General features: G+C 44.3%; 1 protein-coding gene across 2 annotated transcripts in view; it reads left to right on the forward strand.

The window, feature by feature from the left end:
* zgc:158403 (tetratricopeptide repeat protein 39A) overlaps positions 1–25,132 on the forward strand; it is an 85,846-nt gene that overhangs the window by 17,451 nt on the left and 43,263 nt on the right. For both annotated transcript variants that reach the window (XM_048618106.1, XM_048618107.1), the window contains exons 2-3: positions 750–854; positions 17,309–17,440. In XM_048618106.1, the coding sequence (XP_048474063.1) occupies positions 750–854; positions 17,309–17,440 (237 nt within the window). The remainder of the gene's footprint in view (positions 1–749; positions 855–17,308; positions 17,441–25,132) is intronic.

Consider the following 25,132-nt stretch of genomic DNA (forward strand, 5'->3'; position numbering starts at 1 on the left):
TTGTTGGCTGGGCCAGCATTTACTGAGAAGCTGGTGGTGAGCTGCTGCCTTGAACCACTGCAGTCTGTGTGCTGTAGGTTGACCTACAATGCTATAGGGGAGGGAGTTCCATGATATTGACCCAGTGACACTGAAGAACGGCAATATATTTTCAAGTCGGGATGGTGAGTGGCTTGGAGGGGTACTTGCAGCTGGTGGTATTTCCATGTATCTGCTGCCCTTGGCCTTCTAGATGGAAATGGTTGATAGTTTGGGAGGTTGTGTCTAATGAGCCTTAGTGAACTTCTACAGTGCATCTCATAGGTGGTACACACTGCTGCTACTGAGCATTGGTGATGGAGGGAGTGGATGATTGTGGATGGAGTGCCAATCAAGCAGGATGCTTTGTCCTTGATGGTGTTCCAACATTCCTATTTCCTTTTGCTTTTCCCTCCAGCATTCATTAGATGAAGATATCGCAACATTTGTGGTGTGAGCTGAAGGCAATTTGTTGGAAGCATAAGTAGGGAAATGGGGAACTTTCACACAAATGCTGGGATAGCTTCACCTTCATAGTTTGTACCTTTCCCCTCCCTCATTGCCAAGTGGGAGCGGAGGTCATCCTGAAAATTAATGGTGAAGTACATGGTTATATGCAATAACATTATCCTGAGGATATTGGTGTGGAATTGTACCCAGCGAGGGATCAGGAAGGTGGAGGTAAACTGTAAGTAATATTCTGATTTCTTTTCTCAATTTATTTTCTGTAGTTCTTCGAGTGTAGACCTGAAGACATCTCTGGATGAATGTATGACAGCTATGGACTTGTTTCTTAATAATCAATTCAGTGAGAGCCTGGAGATGCTGAAACCAAGGTAAACTGCCCAAAGCAGGACCATCAACTTAGTAACCTTCTCCAGCCTATTATTAGTGACCACCTGGACAGTGCTACACTGTCCGGTGCCAGTTTTGGGTCTTATCTGTCTGTTTCTGTGGTTCTGGTGGATATGATGGCTTCTATGGCTCTGTTTGGAAGGAAATCCTCTTGGAATACACCAGGCACAGATGGAGTACTCATTTGTGGGATCTTCCTGTTCACAAAATATCTGTCATAACTGAATTGGCACCTGAAGGTAATTTATCACACATGACATGCTGCAGGACTGATGTGTGAAGAGAGACTGGATTGGTCAGGACTATATTCACTAGAGTTTGGAATAATGAGGGGGAATCTCATAAAAGCCTATAAAAGTCTAACAGGGTAAACACAGGAAGGGCGTTCCTGATGACCGGGGAGTCCAGAACCAGGGGTCACAGTCTAAGGATACAGGACTAGGTTATTTAGATGAGGAGAAATTTCTTCTCCTAGAGGGTGGTGAGCCTATGGAATTCTCTGCCACAGAAAGCGAGTGAGGCCGAAAGATCGAATGTTTTGAAGAAGGCATGATTCCCTATTTTCTATGTCTGTGCTTCTATGGCATTTTATAAATTCCTACTTTAGAAATAAGATCAATCTGACTCCAAGCCAAGACACAAACAGATTCTAAACAAGGCCTCACACCAAACTTCTAACTGATTAAAGATTTAACAGCATTTTAGGTTTATTTAATACATCCTCATCAGTGGCGTGACCCTTTGATTTTCTACTTATACATTCTGTCAGATACTACCTCTCTCACTAACACCCGAAGAAGGAGTGAGGCTCAGAAAGCTTGTGATTTCAAATAAACCTATTGGACTATGACCGGGTGTCATGTGATGTCTGACCTTGTCCACCCCAGTCCGACACCGGCACCTCCACATTATGTTTTTATGAATGTTTTTGATATGTTGCTCTGTCAGTGTATAACTTTTTAAAGTTAAAGCTGATATTTGTACTGTTCTGAACTGGTTGCGAGAAATACCAAACTTAAAGCAGACTTTGCTTCTGTGCTGGTTGCTTTTGACCGGCACAGATTCATTGGGCTGAAGAGCCGTTTTCTGTGCTGTCGACCTCTGAATCTATGGCTAGAGTCATAGAGTGATAGAAATATACAGCACGGAAACAGACCATTCAGTCCAACTTGCCTGTGCTGACCAGATATCCTAAATTAATCTAGTCCTATTGGCCAGCATTTGGACCCTATCCCTCTAAAACCTTCCTATTCATATACCCATCCAGATGCCTTTTAAATATTGTAATTGTACCAGCCTCCACCACTTCCTCTGTCAGCTCATTCCATACACGCACTACCCTCTGTGTGAAAAAGTTTCTCCTTGGATCCCGTTTAAATCTTTCCCCTCTCACCTTAAACCTATGCCCTCTAGTTTTGGACTCCCCTACCCCAGGGAAAAGACCTTGACCATTTCCCTCTTTCATGCCCCTCAAGATTTTGTAAACCTCTATAATGTCAACCCTCGGCCTCCGATGCTCCAGGGAAAATAGCCCCAGCATATTCAGCCTCTCCCTATAGCTCAAACTCTCCAACCCTGGCAACATCCTCATAAATCTTTTCTGAACCCTTTCTAGTTTCACAACATCCTTCCTATAGCAGGGAGACCAGAATTGTATGCAATACTCCAAAAGTGGACAAACCAATGTCCTGTACAGCCACAACATGACCTCCCAGTTCTTCTACTCAATGCACTGACTAATAAAGGCAAGCGTACCAAACACCTCCTTCACTATCCTAGCTACCTGCAACTCCACTTTCAAGGAACTATGAACCTTCACCCCAAGGGTCTATTTATTCAGTAACACTTCCCAGGTCTTTCCCATTAAGTGTATAAGTTCTGCCATGATTTGCCTTTCCAAAATGCAGCACCCCAGATTTATCTAAATTAAACTCCATTTGCCATTCCTCGGCCCATTGGCCCATCTGATCACAATCCTGTTGTACCCTGAGGTAACCTTCTTCACTATCCGCTACACTACCAATTTTGGTGTCATCTTCAAACTTCCTAACCACACCTCCTATGTTCACATCCAAATCATTTATATAAATGACAAAGAGCAGTGGACCCAGCACTGATCCTTGTGGCACGCCGCTGGTCACAGGCCTCCAGCCTGTAAAGCAACCCTCCACCACCATCCTCTGTTTTCTACCTTCAAGCCAACTCTGTATCCAAATGGCTAGTTCTCCTTGTATCCTGTGTGATCTAACCTTGCTAACCAGTCTACCATGAGGAACCTTGTTGAACGCCTTACTGAAGTCCTCATCAATCCTCTGTTACTTCTTCAAAAAACTCAATCAAGTTAGCGAGATATGATTTCCCATGCACAAAGCCATGTTGACTATCCCTAATCTGTCCTTGCCTTTCCAAATAGATGTAAATCCTGTCCCTCAGGATTCCCTCAAACAACTTGCCCATCACTGATGTCAGGCTGGCTTTTCCTTACCACTTTTCTTAAATAGTGGTACCACGTTAGCTAACCTTCAGTCTTCTGGCACCTCACCTGTGGCTATTGATGATACAAATATCTGAGCAAGGGGCCCAGCAATCACTTCCCTAGCTTCCCACAGAGTTCTAGGGTACACCTGATCAGGTCCTGGGGGTTTATCCACCTTTTTATGCGTTTTAAGACATTCAGCACCTCCTCCTCTATAATATGGGCATTTTTCAAGATGTCGCTGTTTATTTCCCCATGAGTCATACAGCGTAGAAACAAACCCTTTGTTCCAACTCATCTGTGCTGACCAGGTTTCCCAAACTAAAACTAGTCTCTTTTTCCTGCATTTGGCCCATATCCCTCTAAACCTTTCATATTCATGTACCTGTCCAAATGTCTTTTAAATGTTGTAACTGGACCTGCCTCGATCACTTCCTGTGGCAGTTTATTCCATGAACGCACCACCCTTTGTGTGAAAAAATTGCCCCTCGGGTCTCATTTTAATCTTTTCCCTACTCAACTCAAACCTATATCCTCTAGTTTTCAAGTTCCCTACCTACTGCTGCCTTAAGAATGTCCAAAGACTTTGCCTCCATTGCCTTTTCAGGAGGAGGGTTCCAAAGACTCATGATCCTCTGAGAGAAGAACTGTCTCTTTGCCTCTGCCTTAAACGGGTGACCCCCTTCTTTTTAAGGAGTGACCCCTGGTTCCACATTCTCCCACAAGAGGACACATTCTTCCCTCTCATGACCTCTCAGGATCTAGTGTGATTTGATCAAGTCACCCTTTTCTAAAATCCAGTTCGTACTTTTTTTTCTGAAGAAGGGCCCCGACCCGAAACGCCAGCTTTCCTGCTCCTCTGATGCTGCCTGGCCTGCTGCGTTCCTCCAGCTCCACATTTTTTGTATGAGATAACATTCTTAGCCTGTCCAGCATATCCTTGGAAGAGAAGCTGACAATTCTGGAAGTCTAGTTAAAGTTGTGGAGTCATAGAGCACGGAAACAGACCCTTTGGTCCAGCCAGATATCCTATACTAACCTAGTCCCATTGTCAGCATTTGCCCCATATCCCTCTAACCCCTTTCCACTACCTTGGGAAAAAGACCTTGGCTATTCACCCTATCCATGCCCCTCATGATTTTATAAACCTCTGAGGTCATCCCTCAGCCTCCAACACTCCAGGGAAAATAGCCCCAGCCTATTCAGCCTCTCTTTATAAATCAGACCCTCCAGTCGCAGTAACATCCTTGTAAATCTTTTCTGCACCCTTTCCAATTTAATAACATCCTTCCTATAGAAGGGCAAAAAGAACTGTAATACTCTAAAAGTGGCCTCGTCAATGTCCTGTACAGCTGCAACATGATGTCCAAACTCCCATAGTCAATGTTCTGACCAATGAAGGCAAGCTTACCAAATGCTATCTTTACCACCCTGCCTACCTGTGACGCCACTTTTAAGGAACTATGTACCTACTGCTAAAATCCTCATCCCTACCTTCATGACCTGTAGATATGACTATTGCGAAGCACTCTAACTTTCTGTCCACAATAAAGTTGAGTTGAAGTCATCCAAAAACACGGCCGCATGTGTGCTAACTCTCACCAAGGTCCGTTTCCCTTGTGTTTGCTAAGCTGCAGTAGCTCCTGGTTGAGTAATGCCACAATTTTAGAATCCTCATCCTTGTTTTCAAATCCCTTTGTGCCCTTATTCTTTTATCTTACTGTAAATCTCCCTCGAGACCCACTACAGGCTCAAAATATACTAGGGAGGAAGGGGAATTTGGTCCCGAAAGTGCCCAGAATGTCCAGGCAAATGTCAAATGGATAGAATCTGTGAGGGGTGGCTCTTATCTGTATTTGCTGCTGATTGGCTTGGCTGTGGGCTAATCGGCAGCAAATGTGGGCTAAAACCAAGTTGTGATTGGTGGAGCAGGGAGGGCTAGCTGTGCAGGAGCCATTGGGGAAGCCTGAACCAGCTTTCACTCAGGTTTTGGGACCTTTTCCTGGAGCTGGGCCCTTTGGGGATTTTTGGCGCAGCTGTGCCTTCTTTGCCGGAAGCATGGGGGTTGTTTACTGGGTGGGAGAGAAGGCTGCAAAGATAGGTGGCTGACAAAGTTAGGCTGCTAGGGAGGGTTGGGGCAGAGGGAGTCTGAAAGTGGATGGGGTTAAAAGAGAAGCTGCAAGGAGGGTGTAAGGAGGTTACGGGCAGAGGAGGCTGCAAGGAAAAGAGTGAGAGAGGCTACAAGGGAGAGAGAGAATAGTTTTAAATGTATTGACAAAAAATGAACTAATTAGGAGCTACTGAAATCACTGATGTAATGGCTTCCCTGCAAATGAATGTGGAATTGCTCGTTTAAGGCTGCATAAGTTCAGGAGCTTCCACATGGGGAAAATGTAGTTGATACAATAATGGTGAACACTGTCATTGGTTAAATTGAAATCTAAGGTTGGGATCTGTGCAGTGAAAAAGGTAACAACTGTCTGGTTAAAATGTTCCAGCTGTTTATATCAACGATGAAAATCTATTAGCTGTGCCCTCGCCAGTCTGTTTTGTGTGATGAAGTTCTGTGGCAGAAGTGTTTAGTGAGAAACGAATGGCTTACACCTATTGTCCTGTGCCAGTTTATGGTTGTGCTTAGGAATGTAGTGTTTTCCTTGTGTGTTGTGGTTTAAGTTTAATGGAGGGTTGATAATTATTCGTCTAATTTCACCTTTGAAATTCCCCATATGGCAACAGAAGGTACTGTTCCTGTGTGACTGTGTGAATACATGGAGTAAGAAATGAAATGTGGGCCCCTTGGAAACCCAAAGGCAGACCCCAAAAATTAAACAGCCACCCTGAGGAAAAGCTCAAAAAGAGCCCTTGAAATTGGGAAAAAAAAATGGTTTGTCCCCGTCCCCCTGAGGTGAGGGTTTTGTGCTGGGCGGGATATTGGGAGAGTGAGTGCTGGTGGTTGAGAGTATGAGTTTGGGAGTGCAGATTATTAATTAGAAACCATAGAATCCCTACAGTGTGGAAACAGGCCCTTCGGCCCAACAAGTCCACAGAGCATCCCACCCAGGCCCATTCCCCTATAACCCACCTAATCTACACCTCCGTGAACACTATGGGTAATTTAGCACGGCCAATTCACCTAGCCTGCACCTCTTCGGACTGTGGGAGGAAACCAGAGCACATGGAGGAAACCCACACAGACACGGGGAGAATGTGCAAACTCTACACAGACAGTCACCGGAGAGTGGAATTGAACCCGGGTCCCTGGCGCTGTGAGGCAGCAGTGCTAACCACTGTGCCACCGTGCCGCCCCAAATGTATGTGGAATGTACATGTATGGGGGGACGGGGCATGTTAACAAACGGAAGATTGATCTTTCTGAAATCCCTCCTTGATACCAGAGCGCTTGGCCCCTTGAGCCTGCCCTGTCACTCCGGACACAATCATGGCTAATGTTAAGATTCATTTACTTGTGATCCTTACTGAGCTGGCCTGACTATTATCATGGTGGGATTTACAACTGCCCAGAAAAGAATGTAGTTGGAGAAACAGGATAGCACGGGGGATAAACAACATCTGAAAGCTAGCAGATGTCTCGGCAACGGTACAGAATTTGCTGACGTGGATTTAAGTTTACTCAGAAGCTAACTCCCCGTCTTGAGTAAACGACACCTTCCCTAGCTGTTGTTTCGTGAGTCAACAGCAGGTTAATTATCGGTTCTGTGTGCATTCAGATCTTATCAGCAGCAACTGAGGTTGGGAATGAACAGGTTTGGGGAAAATAAGAGTTTGCAAAGGGACTGAAATTGATCACCAGGGATTTCAATGGTTTCAGGACTACGTTATTAAAGCGAAGTTGCATTGTATTCCTTTGGGTAAACAAGACTGTGGGAGGTGATTGGATTGAGGTATTTAGACAGTGGTTCGATGAGGTGGAGTGTTTTCCTCTGATCCTGATGTGGAGGTGCCGGCGTTGGACTGCGATAGACAAAAGTGAGAAATCACACGACACCAGGTTATAGTCCAATAGGTTTATTTGAAAACACCAGCTTTCTGAGCCTCCCTCCTCCTTCAGGTGTTAGTGAGAGAGGTAGTATCAGACACAGAATTTATAAGTAAAAGGTCAAAGGGTGGCACCACTGAGGGTGTACTAAACTTAGAACGTTTTAATTGATTAATATGTTTATGTAAATCCCCTGAATTCCTTTCAAGTCACTGTCCTGAGATCGGGGATCGGGAATCGGGAAGAAGAGGTCAGAATCGTAATATCATGTCATATAATATCAATATTATTTGAAACGGGAGAATGTGCAGGAAGAAAGGAGAATGGCATGGATTAATTTGTTCACTCAGAGAGTTGGTGCCGTTTTTTTGGTGATGGGATGAGTTATTTATGAAATGAAATGGCAGATGGGATGCAGTAAAATGTGGCAGCCAATTTTGGCACAGCAAGATCCAAAAAGAGCTGTCTGATCAGAACACTTGTGTTGGTGCTTGTTGTCTGAAGGATAGATATTGACCAGATACCAGACAAAAACTCTCCCATTCTCTTGTGTCAGAGTAAGAGCATGGGATTGCTATTGCCTGGGTTTTGCACCATTGGTCTGCTTCATACCCTATTGGTTTATTATCACTTCATAAAAGCAATATTTGGCCAGGATGAGCTGCAGTGTCTTCGGGATTGGGTGGAATGCAAATTTTCTGCTCCAATTTGAATTTGTGTAACCTGCCTTTAAGAAATCATCTCGACGTTCCTGACAGTCAGCCAAAAGTGATCCAAAGAGAGCAGATGACCGACAGTATGGCCAAAAGGGACAGATTTTAGAGTTCTTCAAAGGATGAAGGAAGGCAAATGGCTTGGGGAGGGAATTTTCTAATTAATGGCTGAGTTAACTCAATGAATGGCTGCTACAAGTGCAGCCAGCATTGGTTAGGTCATTACCTGTCGTTGAGATGTACTGAATGGGATTACCAGCCCATTGAATCACATCATAAATGCTCCTTGTGTGACCACTAGACTCGAACTGGCCGATTTTTTTTTTTTTTTTTTTAGAGCTGCATCTCAGTGGTGTCACGTCTACAGATCACTGTGAAGCCTTCATGGCTGAGTTGCAGACGGAGGCCATGGTTGTTTTGTCTGCCATCGGACCATGAATAAATGAATAACCAGTCAATCTGTCACCCTGTTTGGGTGGTGCTTGCTGAGGCAAATATATTCACCAGGACACCCCAGGCAGATCATTAAATAGTGCCACAGGATCTTGTGTGCCTGCTGGAGTGCTCACTGTACAGTAATCTAGTGTTTCTCAGTCCCTGTACCGGCTGTGGTTACTCAGGGAGACTTTGCCTCCTCAAAGGGCAGCATTTTAGAGAGCGTTGATGATAGCCTAAAATTACAACAGGTTGTTGATAGATTTGGTGAATGAGCTAAACTGTGGCAGATTGATTTTGATATAAGCAAATGTGACGCTATTCATTTCAGACCGAGAAAGCATAGATCAGGGTATTTTGTAGAAGGCATAAAGTTAAATACAGTCAATGTCCAATGAGATTTGGGGCTTCAGGCGCATTGCTCTTTAAAATGGCATGGGCAGGTGCAGAAAGTAGTCAAGAAGGCTAATGGAACGCTGGCCTTCATATTCTAAAGGATTGGAGTATATGGATGCAGATGTTATGCTGCAGTCATATAAACCCTAGCTAGACCCCACTTAGAGTATTCTATGTGCAGATCTGGGCACCACACCTTCAGAAGGATGTTTTGCCTCTGGAGGGAATTCATCGCAAGTTTATGAGGATGATAATTGGACTTATTATGGACCAAATCCCCTCAAAATATTCAGAATGTAGTCTAGACCCTAACTTTTTCTTATTTTAAAGGTAAATGTAAGGTGTTGAGTTCCTGATGCAATTTGATTGGCCAAACTATCGGATTTAAAGCAAAACACACTTTATTCATCCACTATAGTTAAAATACAACAAAAGGAGGATCGGAATAACTTAACTCTATTGGAAGGCTTAACAGAATAATAGATACAGTAACTATTACTAATTAACTGTTCCAATATATTGACATCCCATAAACACACCCTTGGCAAAAGGCAAATTCAGAAAACAGATTGTCTCCAGTAGCCCAGGAGGAAAAAAACACATCAAGAGAAAATTGAGAGTGTAGCAGCTAGCAGAAATTTACTGTAGCTTCCAACTCTGCTCAGACCCCAGTAACAACTGCTGCGGAATCTCAAAGCCGAAAAACTAAAAACTAGAAATCCTGGTTTGTGAGAGCTGGCCACACCCAACCAGGTTACTTCTACTGTTCCAACTTTTAAAAAAAATCCCAAAGTTTCACAAGTTGTTTATCTTCTCGTACCCTACTTGGCATCTGTCCCCCAATCTCTCTCTAAAAGAAACCAGGATAAAACACACAGCTTAATGCCACAGCATCATCACAGAATTAAGTTATGAGGAGAGATTAGATGAATTAGGCCTTTATTCCCTGGAATTTAGAAGGCTTAAGGGTGGTCTTCAGGATATTAACAGGGAAATAGAGGGTAGATAAAAATAAACTATTTCCACTGATTGAAGATTTTAGAACTGGAGACATAGTCTAAGAATTAGGGGCAGGCCATTCAGAAGAGATATTAGAAAGCATTTCTACGTGCAAACAGTAGCAGATGTTTGGAACTCTGTTCCAGAAATGGTGGTCGATGTTAATTCGATTGTTAAATTTAATTCTGAGATTGTCAAATTTTTTGTTAAGCAAGTTAAGGGAAGGTAAGCTTTTCGATTATAAAAGTCTTAACTCGCGTGACTGCGGCCTTTCAGTTGTTTCAGCGGCGGGAGTCCAGGACGAAGCGCGAGGGCAGCCTGGGAAGGTAAGCTTCCACCCAATAAATTTGGGAGTTAACTAATACCCGAGACACTACACGCGTAGTGTCTCCCACCCTTCCACCTCCTCTAACCTGATAATAACGACTAAGTGTGGTGAGCAGGTAAGCTATTTGCATTTTTTTTTCCTCATCTCTTTGTTATCTTTTGGGGTGGTCATGTAGACGCCAAATACTCTGGGAGCGGGTCGGAAGGCAAAGCCGAAGTCTGTTTGAGTATATAATGGAGTAAACTTACTGGTGCAGAGAACACTGCGAAACTAAAAAAATTACTAATTCATTTCAAATAATTAACTAAGTAGAGATAGCAGGCCAGGTGATGTGTTGTAGCTGTATGATGTGGGAGCTAGCTGATCCCATTGAGAACGGCAGTGACCACATCTGCAGCAAGTGTTGGCTGCTTGATGAGCTCCGGCTCGAAATTGATGAGCTGGAATCCGAACTCCAAACACTGCAGCACATCCGGGAGGGGGAGAAATACCTGGATACTGTGTTCCAGGAGGCAGTCACACCTGGTAGATTAACTAATGTTAATTCGATTGGCGGGCAGGGACAGCAGTGTGTGACTGCGAGTGAGGCAGATAGAGGGACCCTGCAGACAGGAACACGGGAGCTGCAGCCCTTGACATTGTCCCACAGGTATGAGGCACTTGCTCCCTGCGTGGATGAGGAACAGGGCTGCAGGAAGGATGAGTCAACTGACCATGGCACCATGGTCCAGGAGGCCATTCAAGAGGGGGGAGCAAAAAGACAGATTGTAGTTGTAGGGGATTCCATCATCAGGGGGATAGACAGTATCCTTTGTGAGCAGGATAGAGAATCCCGCATGGTGTGTTGCCTGCCCGGTGCCAGGGTGCGAGACATCTCTGACCGGCTTGAGAGGATACTAGAGAGGGAGGGGGAGGATCCAGTTGTTGTGGTCCACGTAGGTACCAACAACCTTGGCAGGACTAGGAAAAAAGACCTGTTTCGGGATTATGAAAAGCTAGGAACAAAATTAAAAAACCGGTCTTCAAGGGTCATAATTTCTGGATTGCTGCCCGAGTCACGTGTAAATTGACATAGGGAGGCAAGGATCAGGGAAGTAAACACGTGGCTAAAAGAGTGGTGTGGGAAAGAGGGTTTCCTTTACATAGGGCACTGGCATCGGTTCTGGGACAGGAGGGATCTATACCGCTGGGATGGACTCCACCTGAACAGGGCCGTGGCCAGTGTTCTGGCGAAAGGGGTAAATAGGGTGATTAATAGGACATTAAACTAGTAAGTAGGGGAGAAGGGAGAAGTGAGCGTAGAGGGAGAATAACAATTAATGTAAGGCAAAGCAGCAGGTTAGCAGGTGACGAGGAAGCTCCGTTGAAAATTAGTAAAAAAGTTAAAGGGAAGGAGAACTCAAGAGTTGTTAGTAATGGAGGTAATAGGACCCAAAAAGAAGGTGCAAAAACTGGCATAAGGGCACTTTATCTGAATGCTCGGAGCATTCGAAACAAGGTGGATGAGTTGATGGTGCAAATCATGGCAAATGGGTATGATTCAGTGGCCATTACAGAGACATGGTTACAGGATGGTCATGACTGGGAGTTAAATATCCAGGGGTATCAAACTGTTCGGAAGGACAGACAGGAAGGTAAGGGAGATGGTGTTGCTCTGATTTTTAAGGATGATATCAGGGCGGTAGTGAGAGATGATATATGTTCTACTGAACAAAAGGTTGAATCCATTTGGGTGGAAATTAGGAATAGCAGGGAGAAGAAGTGGTCTATAGGCCACCAAATAACGACATCGTGGTGGGGCGGGCAATAAACATAGAAATAGCTAATGCATGTAAAAATGGTACAGCAATTATCATGGGGGATTTTAATCTACATATCGATTGGTCAAACCAGGTCGGCCATGGCAGCCTTGAGGAGGGGTTCATAGAATGCATCCGCGATAATTTTCTTGAACAATATGTAATGGAACTATGAGGGAGAAAGCTATCCTAGATCTAGTCCTGTGTAATGAGACAGGAATAATTAATGATCGCACAGTTAGGGATCCTCTCGGAAGGAGCGATCACAGTATGGTCGAATTTAAAATACAGATGGAGCGTGAGAAGGCTAAATCCAGTACCTATGTCCTGTGCTTAAACAAAGGAGACTATGAAGGAATGAGGAAGGAGTTAGCTAAGGTAGAATGGGAGCAAAAACTTTATGGTGGGTCAATTGAGGAACAGTGGAGGACTTTCAAAACAATTTTTCACAGTGCTCAGCAGATGTATATTCCAGTGATAAGGAAAAGCTGTAGAAAAAGAGAGCCAGCCATAGATGTCTAAGGAAATAAAGGAAAGTATCAGATTGAAAAAACACACTTACAAAAGTGGGAAACTAGTAGACTGGGAAATCTTTAAAGGCCAACAGAAAGCCACAAATAAAGTTATAAAGAAAAGTAAGATAGATTATGAGAGTAAACTAGCTCAGAATATAAAAACAGGCAGCAAAAGTTTCTATAAATATGTAAATCGTAAAAGAGTGGCGAAGGTAAACATTGGTCCTTTCGAGGATGAGAAGGCCAATTTAATAACTGGGAATGAGGAAATAGCCGAGACATTAAACAGTTATTTCGTGTCAGTCTTCACAGTGGAAGACACAAATAACATGCCGAAAACTAATAGCAAGAAGGTTATAGCAGGTGAGGACCTAGAAACTATCATTATCACTAAGGAGGCAGTGCTGGGCAAGCTAATGGGGCTAAAGGTAGACAAGCTGCTGGCCCTGATGAGATGCATCCCAGTGTACTAAAAGAGGTGATGGGGGAAATAGTAAATGCACTAGTAATTATTTACCAAAATTCACTGGACTCTGGGGTGGTTCCCGCAGATTGGAAAACAGCCAATGTGACGCCACTGTTTAAAAAAGCAAGTTAAAAAAAGCAGGTAACTATAGGCCAGTTAGCTTAACTTCGGTAGTGGGGAAAATGCTTGAATCTATCATTAAGGAAGAAATAGCAAGACATCTGGGTGTAAATTGTCCCATTGGGACCACCCAGCATGGGTTCATGAAGGGTAGGTCATGTTTAACTAATTTGGTGGAATTCCTTGAGGACATTACTTGCATGGTGGACAATGGGGAACCTGTGGATGTGGTGTATCTGAATTTCCAGAAGGCATTTGACAAGGTGCCACACCAAAGGCTGCTACATAAGATAAAGTTGCACGGTATTACGGGTAATGTATTGGCATGGATAGAGGATTGGTTGACCAGTAGAAAGCAAAGAGTAGGAGTAAATGGGTGTTTTTCTGGTTGGCGGTCAGTGGCTAGTGGTGTGCCTCAGGGATCAGTGTTGGGACCTCAATTGTTTACAATTTACATAGATGATTTGGAGTTGGGGACTAAGTGTGGTGTGTCAAAATTTGCAGATGACACTAAGTTGAGTGGTAGAGCAAAGTGTGCAGAAGACCCTGAAAGTCTGCAGAGGGATAGAGATAGTCTAAGTGAGTGAGCAAAGGTCTGGCAGATGGAGTACAATGTTGATAAGTGTGAGGTCATCCATTTTGGTAGGAATAACAGCAAAATGGACTATATTTTAAATGGTAAAAAATTGCAGCACCCTGCTGTGCAGAGGGACTTGGGTGTCCTTGTGCATGAATTGCTAAAAGTAGGATTGCAGGTGCAGCAGGTAATTAAAAAGGCGAATGGAATTTTCTCTGTCATTGCTAGAGGGATGGAGTTTAAAAACAGGGAGGCTATGCTGCAGCTGTATAGGGTCCTGGTGAGGCCACACCTGGAGAACTGTGTGCAGTTTTGGTCTCCTTACTTGAGAAGAAATATACTAGCACTGGAGAGGGTGCAGAAGAGATTCACTTGGTTGATTCCAGAGTTGAGAGGGTTGGATTATGAGGAGAGACTGAGTAGGCTGGGCTTATACTCATTGGAATTCAGAAGAATGAGGGGAGATCTTGTAGAAACATATAAGATTATGAAGGGAATAGATAAGGTGGAGGCAGGGAGGTTGTTTCCGCTAGCAGGTGAAACTAGGACTCAGGGGCATCGCCTCAAAATAAAGGGAAGCAGATGTAGGACTGGGGTCAGGAGGAACTTCTTCACCCAAAGGGTTGTGAATCTGTGGAATTCCCTGCCCAGTGAAGCGGTTGAAGCTACCTCACTGAATGTGTTTAAGACAAGGCTAGATAAATTTTTGAACAGTATAGGAATTAAGGGTTATGGTGAGTGGGCGGGTAAGTGGAGCTGAGTCTCAAAGATCAGCCATGATCTTATTAAATAGCGGGGCAGGCTCGAGGGGCCAGATGGCCTACTCCTGCTCCTAGTTCTTATGTTCTTATGTAAGTGTTTCAAGGGTTACGGGCCCAAGGTAGGCATATGAGTTAGGCCACAGATCATCCACGATTTTATTGAATGGCAGAGCAGTCTCAAGGGGCTGAATGGCCTACTCTTGTTCCTGTGTATCCCGTGATTATGATGTGGTTGCCCTCAAGCTGTACAATACTAATTGTCCTTCCCTAAAGGAGGGAGACTTGGGTTCTTTCAATTGATGAACAGTATGTGGGTGTTGGACATTAAATGGAGACACTTGAGCTACTACATATAGGAGCAGATTGAAACTATGAATAATATGCTTGTAATATGCATATCTGTAAATAAATATTTAAAGGCTAGTTTTTCTGTTCCACCCTTCTTCATTCGGCATGTAACACTGAAAGGGCAGATGGAATAACATCTCTTCAATGAGTGGCATCTCTAATGTTGTCCCACATCCTCCTTCAAGTGTCAGCTTGAAAACCCATTTATCTCTGACTTGGCAGCAAGGTGCTGCCACTATGCTAAAGTTGGTAATCCTACAGGATGGTATTGTGGGGTCTTGCTTCAGGCAAGGGTCATAGAGTCATATAGCAGGGAAACAGACCCTTTTGGAGCAACCAGTCCATGCTGAACATAATCCCAAACTAAACTAGTCACACCTACCAGTGGATGGCCCATATCCCTCCAAGTCTTTCCTATTTATGTACTTATCCAAATGTCTTTTAAACGTTGTAACTGTGTCCCAATCCACCGTTTCCTCTGGACCTTCATTCCACACACGAACCACTCCACTCCGTAAAAACAAGAACTGCCCTCATGTCTTTAAATCTTTTTCTTCTCCCCTTTGGAAATATGCTCCCTAGTCTTGAAATCCATTGCCCTCAGGGACAGCTTCCAAACTTGGATGTGGGTAATGTACCTTCTGTTCCCTTCTGGAGTCTGTCTGTAAAGTTGCAAGCTGCTGCATGGTTTGATGAAACAGCCACTGGCAATTAGTGTAAAGTTAAACTGAGTTTTAGGAGCACTATGTCATAGTCATTGTAGCACAGGAAGAGGCCATTTGGCCCATTTAGTCCATGCCTGATCACCCCTCCTAGTACAGTTCCTTCCATTACACTGTGCCTTTATGTACCACACAGTCTGGTACTGAGACAGAGAGAAGAGGAAGATCCCATGCCCATTGCCCCCTTTCCCACATCTACACTAGGCCAAGTATGTCATGGGGCAGCAGTATTAGGAGGGGCGTTGTCAAATGACAATAGTAAGCTGCATTTACATAGCGTAGGTAATTTTGGACAGGGTTGCAGTTACCGATCCTTGTGTTATAAAGCAGAGGTTGCCACCACCCCCCAATAACCGCCTCATAATCTGTTAAAAGAAATGTAAAAAGTGGTATAACCTGCTTCTCACCCCCCAATCTGTCATAAAGGAATGATTAACTGAAATGAAATTCTTTCACTCACTCTATAATCAACAAGTAGCTATTTATCTAACTTTAACAGTGAACAAACTGACAGGACTACTAACAAATCAAACAATTCTCTCTTAACTAGTAACTATTCCTGAATAAAACAAAACTCTAATGGTATGCTGTTCCAATAAATACAAGTCCCACTTGTATAAACCAAAAAACATCAAAACTTAATCCCTTGAAATTGCAGCCAGGATATATCTTCCAGAATGCTTCATGCCCTCTCCATGATCCTCAGTCAGGAACACCTCTCTCCATCAAATTCTTGTGTCAAAAATATTAGCTAAGAGTAACCTTTAGTTAGATAATGGTTGTTCTGAGAACTTAGAGAATTCTGTGAGTGCCAATGATTTTTCTTTTAGAGCTGATGGGTTGTTAACTCAATTAGATGGCAGTTGCTCTCACACTGACTTTTAAATGCCTTTTCTTTTATACCCTTGATGACCACCTATCAATTTCTTATGATAGGATTGGTGCTAGGTTGTCAAAACCATCAGATAAATTTAATTGGTGTTTAGTTTCTACGCGCCTGGTTTAAATTAATTGGCTGATATTCAAACTGGTTGCCTAAACAAACTACTGCCTGGATTGATAACCACATAGTCCCCTGATACAAATGTTTCAATTATAAGAACTCTCTGTGCACCTGCTGCTTCTTATAGACATCTTAAAAAAAAAAAATCTCCAAGCCTAGAAAAAAACACATCATCTTTTAAAGGGGCCACACAGTCTTCCCCTATCGTTTTACAAAAATCAAATTCTACCGCCCTGCCTTCCAATCTACAAATACTCTACCCAACTTCGCAACCCTTGTAAGGTGACCAGCGTTGGAAGGTATCTGTCTGAGAGCATTGTCTGAGAAAGTGATTGATTGGTCTTGGTGTGGCGTCGGTCAATAACCCCAACCCAGGATTCACCCTGTGCCCTGTCAAGCCAGGAGCAGACAGGCAGTATCCCAATATGTACACCTCAAACCTTAGTCAACACCGTGTGAAGGGGCAGAGAATGTTTTGAAGTGAGAAAGTGTTGAAACATGAGAAATAGGAGCAGGAAAGGACTATTCAGCCCTTCAAGCCTGCTCCGCCCATTCAATACTATCCCAGTTGATGGCCTAGTGCAGGAAAGTGGGATTAGTGTAGGTAATCATGTATTTTTGGCAGTACAGACTTGATGGGCCAAAGGGCCTTTTCTATGCTATATGATTCTGTGACTGTTGCTGCATTTTGTTGAGGGCTGGGGTCTTCTGGTTCAGAGCTACGGGTCCTAGCAACTCAGATACAGATGTTCACTAACTTGTCTCTCACTTGTGTGACAGGGTGAAGGACAGCATGTACCATGCTTTGATATATGCCACCATTTTGGAAATGCAGGCAATGATGACCTTTGAACATGATGACATCATCAGTGCAGGACACACAATGAAAGAAGCACAGGAGATTTGCCAGAGGTAGGAATGGCGGGTCAGGGGAGGGAGGAGAGTTTAAAGAGCTTAGGCAATTTGCTTCGGTGTCAATGTCTTCTTCTGGGGTCAAAGGTGAAGAGACATATCGGTGAAAAAGCACAATTATAGCTGTTTTATCAACATGGGGGAAGGCGATGGCCTAGTGGTATTATCATTGGGCTGTTATTCCAGAGACCCAGCTAATGTTCTGGGGCTAAAATTGTTACAGAGATGGTAGGAACTGCCAATGCTGGAGAATCTGAGATAACAAGGTGTAGAGCTGGATGAACACAGCAGGCCAAGCAGCATCAGAGGATCAGGAAAGCTGACGTTTACCTCCGATGAAAATGGACTTGACCCCAGACCTCCTTGCCCAGAGAATGGGAAATTACCGTGGCAGTGCAATTGCATGCTAATTTAAAATATCCAAAATACTGTGGATGCTGGAAATCTGAAATAAAAACAGCAAATGCTGAAGAAACTCAGCATCTCTGAGGGAAAAGAAGTGATAATGCTATTTCTCTATCTCCAATGATGCGGCCAGACCTGCTGAATCTCTCCAGCGTTTTCTGTGATAAATCCTGCCTGGCTGTAGGTAATTTTCCAATATAATGTGTTAATCTATGTATCATCCATGGTGGACATGGTTTGCCAATGCTCAGGTGCTACTATCTGAATAGAAGGCTAGTCTGCCCAGGGGAGAAGGAAGAAGGGTCTCAACCCGAAATGTCAGCTTTCCTGCTCCTCTGATGCTGCCTGGCCTGCTGTGTTCAGCCAGCTCTACACCTTGTTATCTCAGATTCTCCAGCATCGGCAGTTCCTACTATCTCTGCACAGGGGAGAGTCCTGTTATCGCACGAACAAGTCTGGTGGACCTTTTGTCACACTCCCTCCATGGCAATACTGTCCTTCCTGAGGTAAACAGACCAAAACTGTGTGCTGCACTCCACGTGCTGTCTAACGAAGCCAATTGAAGCAAGGCCTCGCTATTCCTGTAATAAAACCCTCTTGTGATAAAGATTAACATTCGATTAGCCTTCCTAATAGCTCGCTATTTGCCTTTTGAGTGCCTTCCCTTCTTTGCAAAGGGGCATTGGCTAACCTTACAATCACCCGAGGGCATTGGATGATTAGGTGGATAGAAATGGCATGCAGTGATATGGGGAAAAGGCAGGAAATTGGCTGTAAATAATACAGCCAGTGAGAGATGATGGGCCGAATGGAGCACTGTAACAATTTTGTGATTCTGCACACTGGGCCTCCAGTGTAGCTTTTTATTTTAATTTCAAAAATATACTTTATTCATAAATATTTTTATGTACATACACGGTCACTAAAGCACTTCGGCTCTGTGCAGCAGCATATGAAGAAACCAGCAAACATTGGAGTTTGACTCCATCCAACAAACAAACCAAAGGAGACAATAGGGACTGCAGAGGCTGGAAGCCAGAGGCAATAGGTGTGAGGCTGCAAAAGCACAGCAAGTCAGACAGCGTCCGAGGAGCAGGTAAGTCAACGTTTCGGGCCGAAACCCCTTTACCAGGACAATCCTGATGAAGGATTTTGGCCCGAAATGCTGACTTAGCTGCTTCTCAGCTGCTGTCTGACCTGCTGTGCTTTCGCAGCCTCACACCTATTGAAACAAACCAAAGGCATCTCTGACTTGAGAGATCGTAGGAACTGCAGACGCTGGAGAATCTGAGACAACAAGGTGTAGAGCTGGATGAACACAGCAGGCCAAGCAGCATCAGAGGAGCAGGAAGGCTGACGTCTTGGGCCTAGACCCTTCTTCAGAAAAAGCTGTTTTTTGCTGAAGAACGGTCTAGGCCCGAGACATCAGCTTTCCTGCTCCTCTGATGCTGCTTGGCCTGCTGTGTTCATCCAGTTCTACACCTTGGCATCTCTTACTGTAACAGAATTATATTTACATTCACTGCAGACCCCCCTGGTGCCTCAAATATCACATCACAGCACAGATAGACAGCACCTTCAATAGTGAAGTCTCTGTGGTGCTCAGTGTGTGCTTTTATTACATGCCTAAGCCTTAGAGCTCTTGATAGTTTTTTTTTATTTTTCAGTTTTGAAGCAGGTCCGGGTTACTCTGGGTCATTTCCTGGGGAACCTTTCCTTGCTAGAAACATTTTGGTAATTTGGACAATGTGGTCACGCTCAGCTGGAATTTGAAAGTTCCTTTGCTGGTTGAACCAAAGCTGCAGCAGGAATCTCTGTGGCTCCTGTTATTGAACTGAAGTTATTTACATACTGATAACAAAGGGTTTGTTTCCAGGCCACTGCTGTGTCGACAGAATCTGACAACCATAGTTATATCTGGGGAGACTGGCTCGCATTTTCTTGCACTTGTGTTGTAGGTCTGGAGCTCCGGATAGTGGTCGTCTTTTTTCTTGATTAGTAAGGGGATCAAATGTTACAGGGAGAAGGCAGAAGAATGGGGTTGGGAAACATATCAGCCATGGTCAGATGGTGAGGCAGACTTTACTGGGCTGAATGGCCCCATTCTGCTCCTATATCTTACGGTCACGGGGCTGAGCAGGAATCTCTCTTGCTCTCACCAGTAGTCATTAGCATGAGTCATAAGGATCTTTAGGTTGATACCCACCCTGTTTGTTCACATTGGGAAGGCATGTCCGGTCCTGGGATGGGATTTGAACCTGGACCTTCTGCCTCGGAAGCAGGAACATTACCCTTTGTCCATAAAACCTCCCCCCTACTGCTAAAGCCTGTCTACCATCGACAAGGCACAAGTCAGGAGTGTGATGGAATACTCCCCACCTGCCTGGATGGGTGCAGCTCCAACAACACTCAAGAAGATTGAAACCATCCAGGACAAAGCAGCCCGCTTGATTGGCACCACATCCACAAGCATCCACTCCCTCCCCCACCAACGCTCAGTAGCAGCAGTGTGTACTATCTACAAGATGCACTGCAGCAATTCACCAAAGATCCTCAGACAGCACCTTCCAAACTCACAACCACTTCCATCTAGAAGGACAATGGCAGCAGATATACGGGAACACCACCACCTTCAAATTCCCCTCCAATCCACTCACCATCCTGATTGGAAATATATTGCCATTCCTTCATTGTTGCTGGGTCAAATTCCTGGAATTCCCTCCTTAAAGGCATTGTGGGTCTACCTACAGCACATGGAGTGCACTGACTCAAGAAGGCCGCTCACCACCACCTTCTCATGGGGGCAACTAGGGACGGGCAACAAATGCTGGCCTAGCCAGTAACGCCCATATCCCACAAAATGAATTCTAAAAAAGATTCTCTCAACTACAAACAGCTTTAGCTGTTGCTGTACTGGGGGCACGAAGTTACCATGCCAACTTTTGCCTCTGGGAACCTGGATTGAAATGTTTTTGACCCCCAACTTTAATCTCATCTTGTTTCTTTTACAATTCATGTTGGTCTCGATCAATCCAATGCTCCATATAGGTGACCAGTGTGCATTAGGTAGTGAATACCTGCGTGGGGGTGGGATATATGGAATTGTGAAGAATGCCACAGTTGACTGTGTTCTTGGTGTGATTCCCTCCTGAGCACTTTCCAACAGGGATTGGGATTGGGATCGGGGCAGTGTAGGAGCAATTCTCTACTATATCTGATCTGTGCAGTGCCTGACTTGGAGTGTTCTCACTATAATGGAACAAAAGTGTGGAATCCCCCAGCACTGGCATATCACCACTTTGACCAAGGCAAAATTCACTAAATCCAAAGTAATAGTGGCATGTTAGCAATGGAGGGGTGATACAGTGATACATACTCAATGAGCCAGGTAGAATGGTAAACAGAAAGTCTCTGTCCTCCTGTGGGAGATCAGGTAAAGGACTATGCCTCTGGCTGAACCAGCTTTGGGAAGGCAGCTCACCATCACCATCACAAGGACATTCAGTGTTGGACATCAGATGTTTTTTCTGTACATTTTAAGTAGATTTTATTGAAACTGAATCCATACAGCAACATGAGCACATGCCTTTAATACGGGAGCTCAATGTTTAAGCTGGGAGATAGCAAGAGCTGCAGATGCTGGAGTCAGAGATAACACAGTGTGGAGCTGGAGGAACACAGCAGGCCAGGCAGCATCAGAGGAGCAGGAAAGTTGATGTTTCGGGTTGGGACCCTTCTTCAGAAATTTCAATTTGATCTCTGAGTGTGCTCAGAATAGTTTACTCATTTGTGTTTGAGTAACTTTTGGTACAAGATGGAATCATAAACAGTTTACAGCACAGAAAGAGGCAACTTGGCCCATCATGTCTGGGCTAGAATGCCAAGGTTGGAATGTCCATGTCAGTTTTATTGATCGCAGGCTATAGAGGTTGGCCTGATGGGACGGTGTCTCACAATTAATGGAGAGAAAATCCATGCATCCCTGTATCAAAATTCCTGACATGCCCCCTACCGCCCTGGCTGGGAATGCTGATTTGGAAAGCTACCCCAGGGATTTTGAGAGCCTATCCAAGGTATGTCTCATATCCAGGGCAAATATTTGTTGCCTATCCCTAATTGCCCTTGAACCAAGTAGCTTGCTGGGCCATTGCAGAGGGTAGTTCAGAGTCAATACACACTGCTGCAAATCTGGAGTTACCAATAGGCCAGACCAGATAAGGACAGCAGGTTTCCTTTTCTCAATGGCATTAGTGAACCAATCAATCAATAATCACCGTTTACTCAAATTTGCTTTGTATTCCAATTTCTTACTAATTGAATGTAAATTCTATCAGTTGCTGTGATGGGATTTGAACCCATGCCCCATGAACGTTAGCCTGGCCTCTGAATTACTAGCCTGTTACCATGGTGTCATTATATCCCCTGCTGGTGGTTTCTAACTTCTCCAGAAAGTTTGGCTCCATTCTAGACCATGTTCCAGCTGGAGCTTGGCTTCTGGCCATGCTGTGGACTCTCAGCAAAGTGTCTGTTCCTTACACAGCAACTATCATTTCTTGTCAAGAGGATGAGATAAAAGGCTCATCGGGTAGGAAGCTCCATTAGATTATGCAACGTGGAACTAGCTAGATTTATAAGTCCTCCACGGCAAAGCAGCCTGCTTGATTGGCACTACATCCACAAGCATCCTCTCCCTCCACTACCAACGCTCAGTAGCAGCAGTGTGTACTATCTTCAAGATGCACTGCAGAAATTCACCAAAGATCCTCAAACAGCACCTTCCAAAGCCATGACCACTTCCATCTAGAAGGACAAGGGCAGCAGACATATGGGAACATCACCACCTTCAAGCCAATCACCATCCTGACTTAGAAATATATCGCTGTTCCTTCACTGTCACTGGGTCATAATCCTGGAACACCCTCCCTAATGGCATTGTGGGTCAACCCACAGCAGGTGGACTGCCGTGATTCAAGGAGGCAGCTCACAACCATCTTGTCAAGGGCAACTAGGGGTGGACAACAAATGCTGGGCCCAGCCAGAAACGCCTGTATCCCACAAATGAATAAATTTTTAAAAAAATCCTTAGATGACACCGTGTTTTTAGAATATGTCCAGCAGGTACTGTTCCTTTTTAAAGCTCCTCTGAAGGTGTTCCAATATGCCTAAAGCCCTGGTGAATATTGAGGTCTTTTTCCATAATCATGTCTGGCACCCTGACCGTCCTCTCAGTGAGATTGTTAGTAAACGGTGTACTGCAGATGACTTTTTCAATGAAGCTCATTCTGTAAGATCATTACCAGGTGCAGGAGGAGGCCTTTCAGCCTGTTGTGCCTGTGCTAGCTCTTCAATAACAGTTAAAATACAACAAAGAGCTATGGATGGTGCAGATCTGAAACACAAACAGAAATTGCTGGATAAATTCAGCAGTTGTGAAGAAGGGTCACTGAACTCGAAATGTTAACTCCGTTCTCTCTCCACAGATGCTGCAAGACCTGCTGAGTTTCTCCAGCAGTTTCATCTTCAAAGGAGTTATTCAGTTTCACCCTGCACCTCAATAGACACTCTGTACAATTGAGTCAATTTCTGCTTTGTACACATGCAGGCTTGACAATTTTGCAGCCTGTGTTTTCCATCCACTTATCTCATGGGCTACGGGAAGGCTGCTTCCCGAATAGGGATCCTGGGCATCCTTGTACACGAGCCACAAAAGTTAGGAAATCAAGCATGAAGTTGGGTTATATTGTAATGAAGAATGGAGTGTAAAAGTAAGGAAGTCTTGTTACAATGTTCCAGGGCATTGGTTAAGACCCATGTGGAGACCACCTGTCCATCTCTGCTCGCTTACTTAAGGAGGGACATTCTTGCATTGTAGGCAATTCAGAGCAAGTTTTCTTTGCTAATTCCTGGGATGAAGTTACAAAGAAAAGTTGAGCAAGCTGGGCCTATATTCACTGGAGTTATAAGACTAAGAAATGATTCTGTTGGAATATACAAGATTTTAAGGGGTCTGATGGGTTAAATGCTGAAAGGATGCTTCCCTGCATGTGCGAATCTAGAACAAGAGGCTTCAGTTTGAAAATGTAAGGCCTCCCATGTAAGATGGTGATGCGGAGGAATTTATTCTCTCAAAGGAATTGTGGTATTAGTGGCCTGGTGTTGTTATCGCTAGACCAGTAACTTGGAGACCCAGGTAATGTTCTGAGAACCTGGGTTGGAATCCTGCCATGGCAGATGGTGGAATTTGAACTCAATAAAAAGCTGGAATTGAAAATCTAATGATCACCATGAGACGATTGTCAGGAAAATAAAAACATCTGGTTCACTAATGTCTTTTGGGGAAGGAAACTGCTGTCTTTACCTGGTCTGGCCTACACATATCTCCAGATCTACAGCAATGTGGTGGACTCCTGACTGTCCTCTGAGCTATTAGGGGTTGGCAGTGAATGCTGGCCTCGCCAATGATGCCCACATTCTGCAAATTAACAAATAAAAACTTGGGAATCCTTTTCCCCAGAGAGCAGTTGAGGTGTGGTCATTGAATATATTCAAGGTCAAGTTAAACAGAATTTTGATCGAGGGAGTGTAGGATCATGGGGACAGACTCGAATGAGGAGGTAAGGCCCCATTGGATCAGCCATGGTCTAGGAGCAAGCTCGAGGGGCCGAATAGTCTATTGCAGCTCCGAAGTCCTACATTTTGTTCCCAAAATCAGTTCCTCCTCATCCCTATCTGAGGTGAAGGGAGAGTGAGTGCCCTTGACATCAAGGCAGAGTTTGACAGAGTGTAACATAAGGAGTCCTGCCAAATCTATAATCAATGGGAATCAAGGGGAAAACTCTCTGCTGATTAGAGCCATACCTGGCACATGGGAAGTTAGTTGTTGGAGGTCAGTCATCTCAGATCCAGAACATCTCTGCAGGAGTTCCTCAGGATAGTGTCCTAGGCCCAACCATCTTCAGCTGCTTCACCAATGACCTTCCCTCCATCATAAGGTCAGAAGTGGGGATGTTCGCCGATAATTGCACAATGTTCAGCACCGTTCATGACTCCTCAGACATTGAAGCAACCCCTCTCCAGATGGAGTAAGATCTGGACAATCTTCTGAATTTCCAGACTCAAAACGTTAACTCTGTTTTTCTTTCCACAGATGCTGACAGACCTTCTGAGTTTCTGCAGCACATCTTGTTTTTCTTTCTGGACTGTATCTAAGTTTAGGCTGAGAAGTGGCAAGGAACATTTATACCGTACAACTGTCAGGCAATGACCATCTCCAACAAGAGAGAGTCT

The sequence above is a fragment of the Rhincodon typus genome, chromosome 38 (assembly GCF_021869965.1).
Source record: "Rhincodon typus isolate 14 chromosome 38, sRhiTyp1.1, whole genome shotgun sequence".
NCBI lineage: Eukaryota > Metazoa > Chordata > Chondrichthyes > Orectolobiformes > Rhincodontidae > Rhincodon > Rhincodon typus.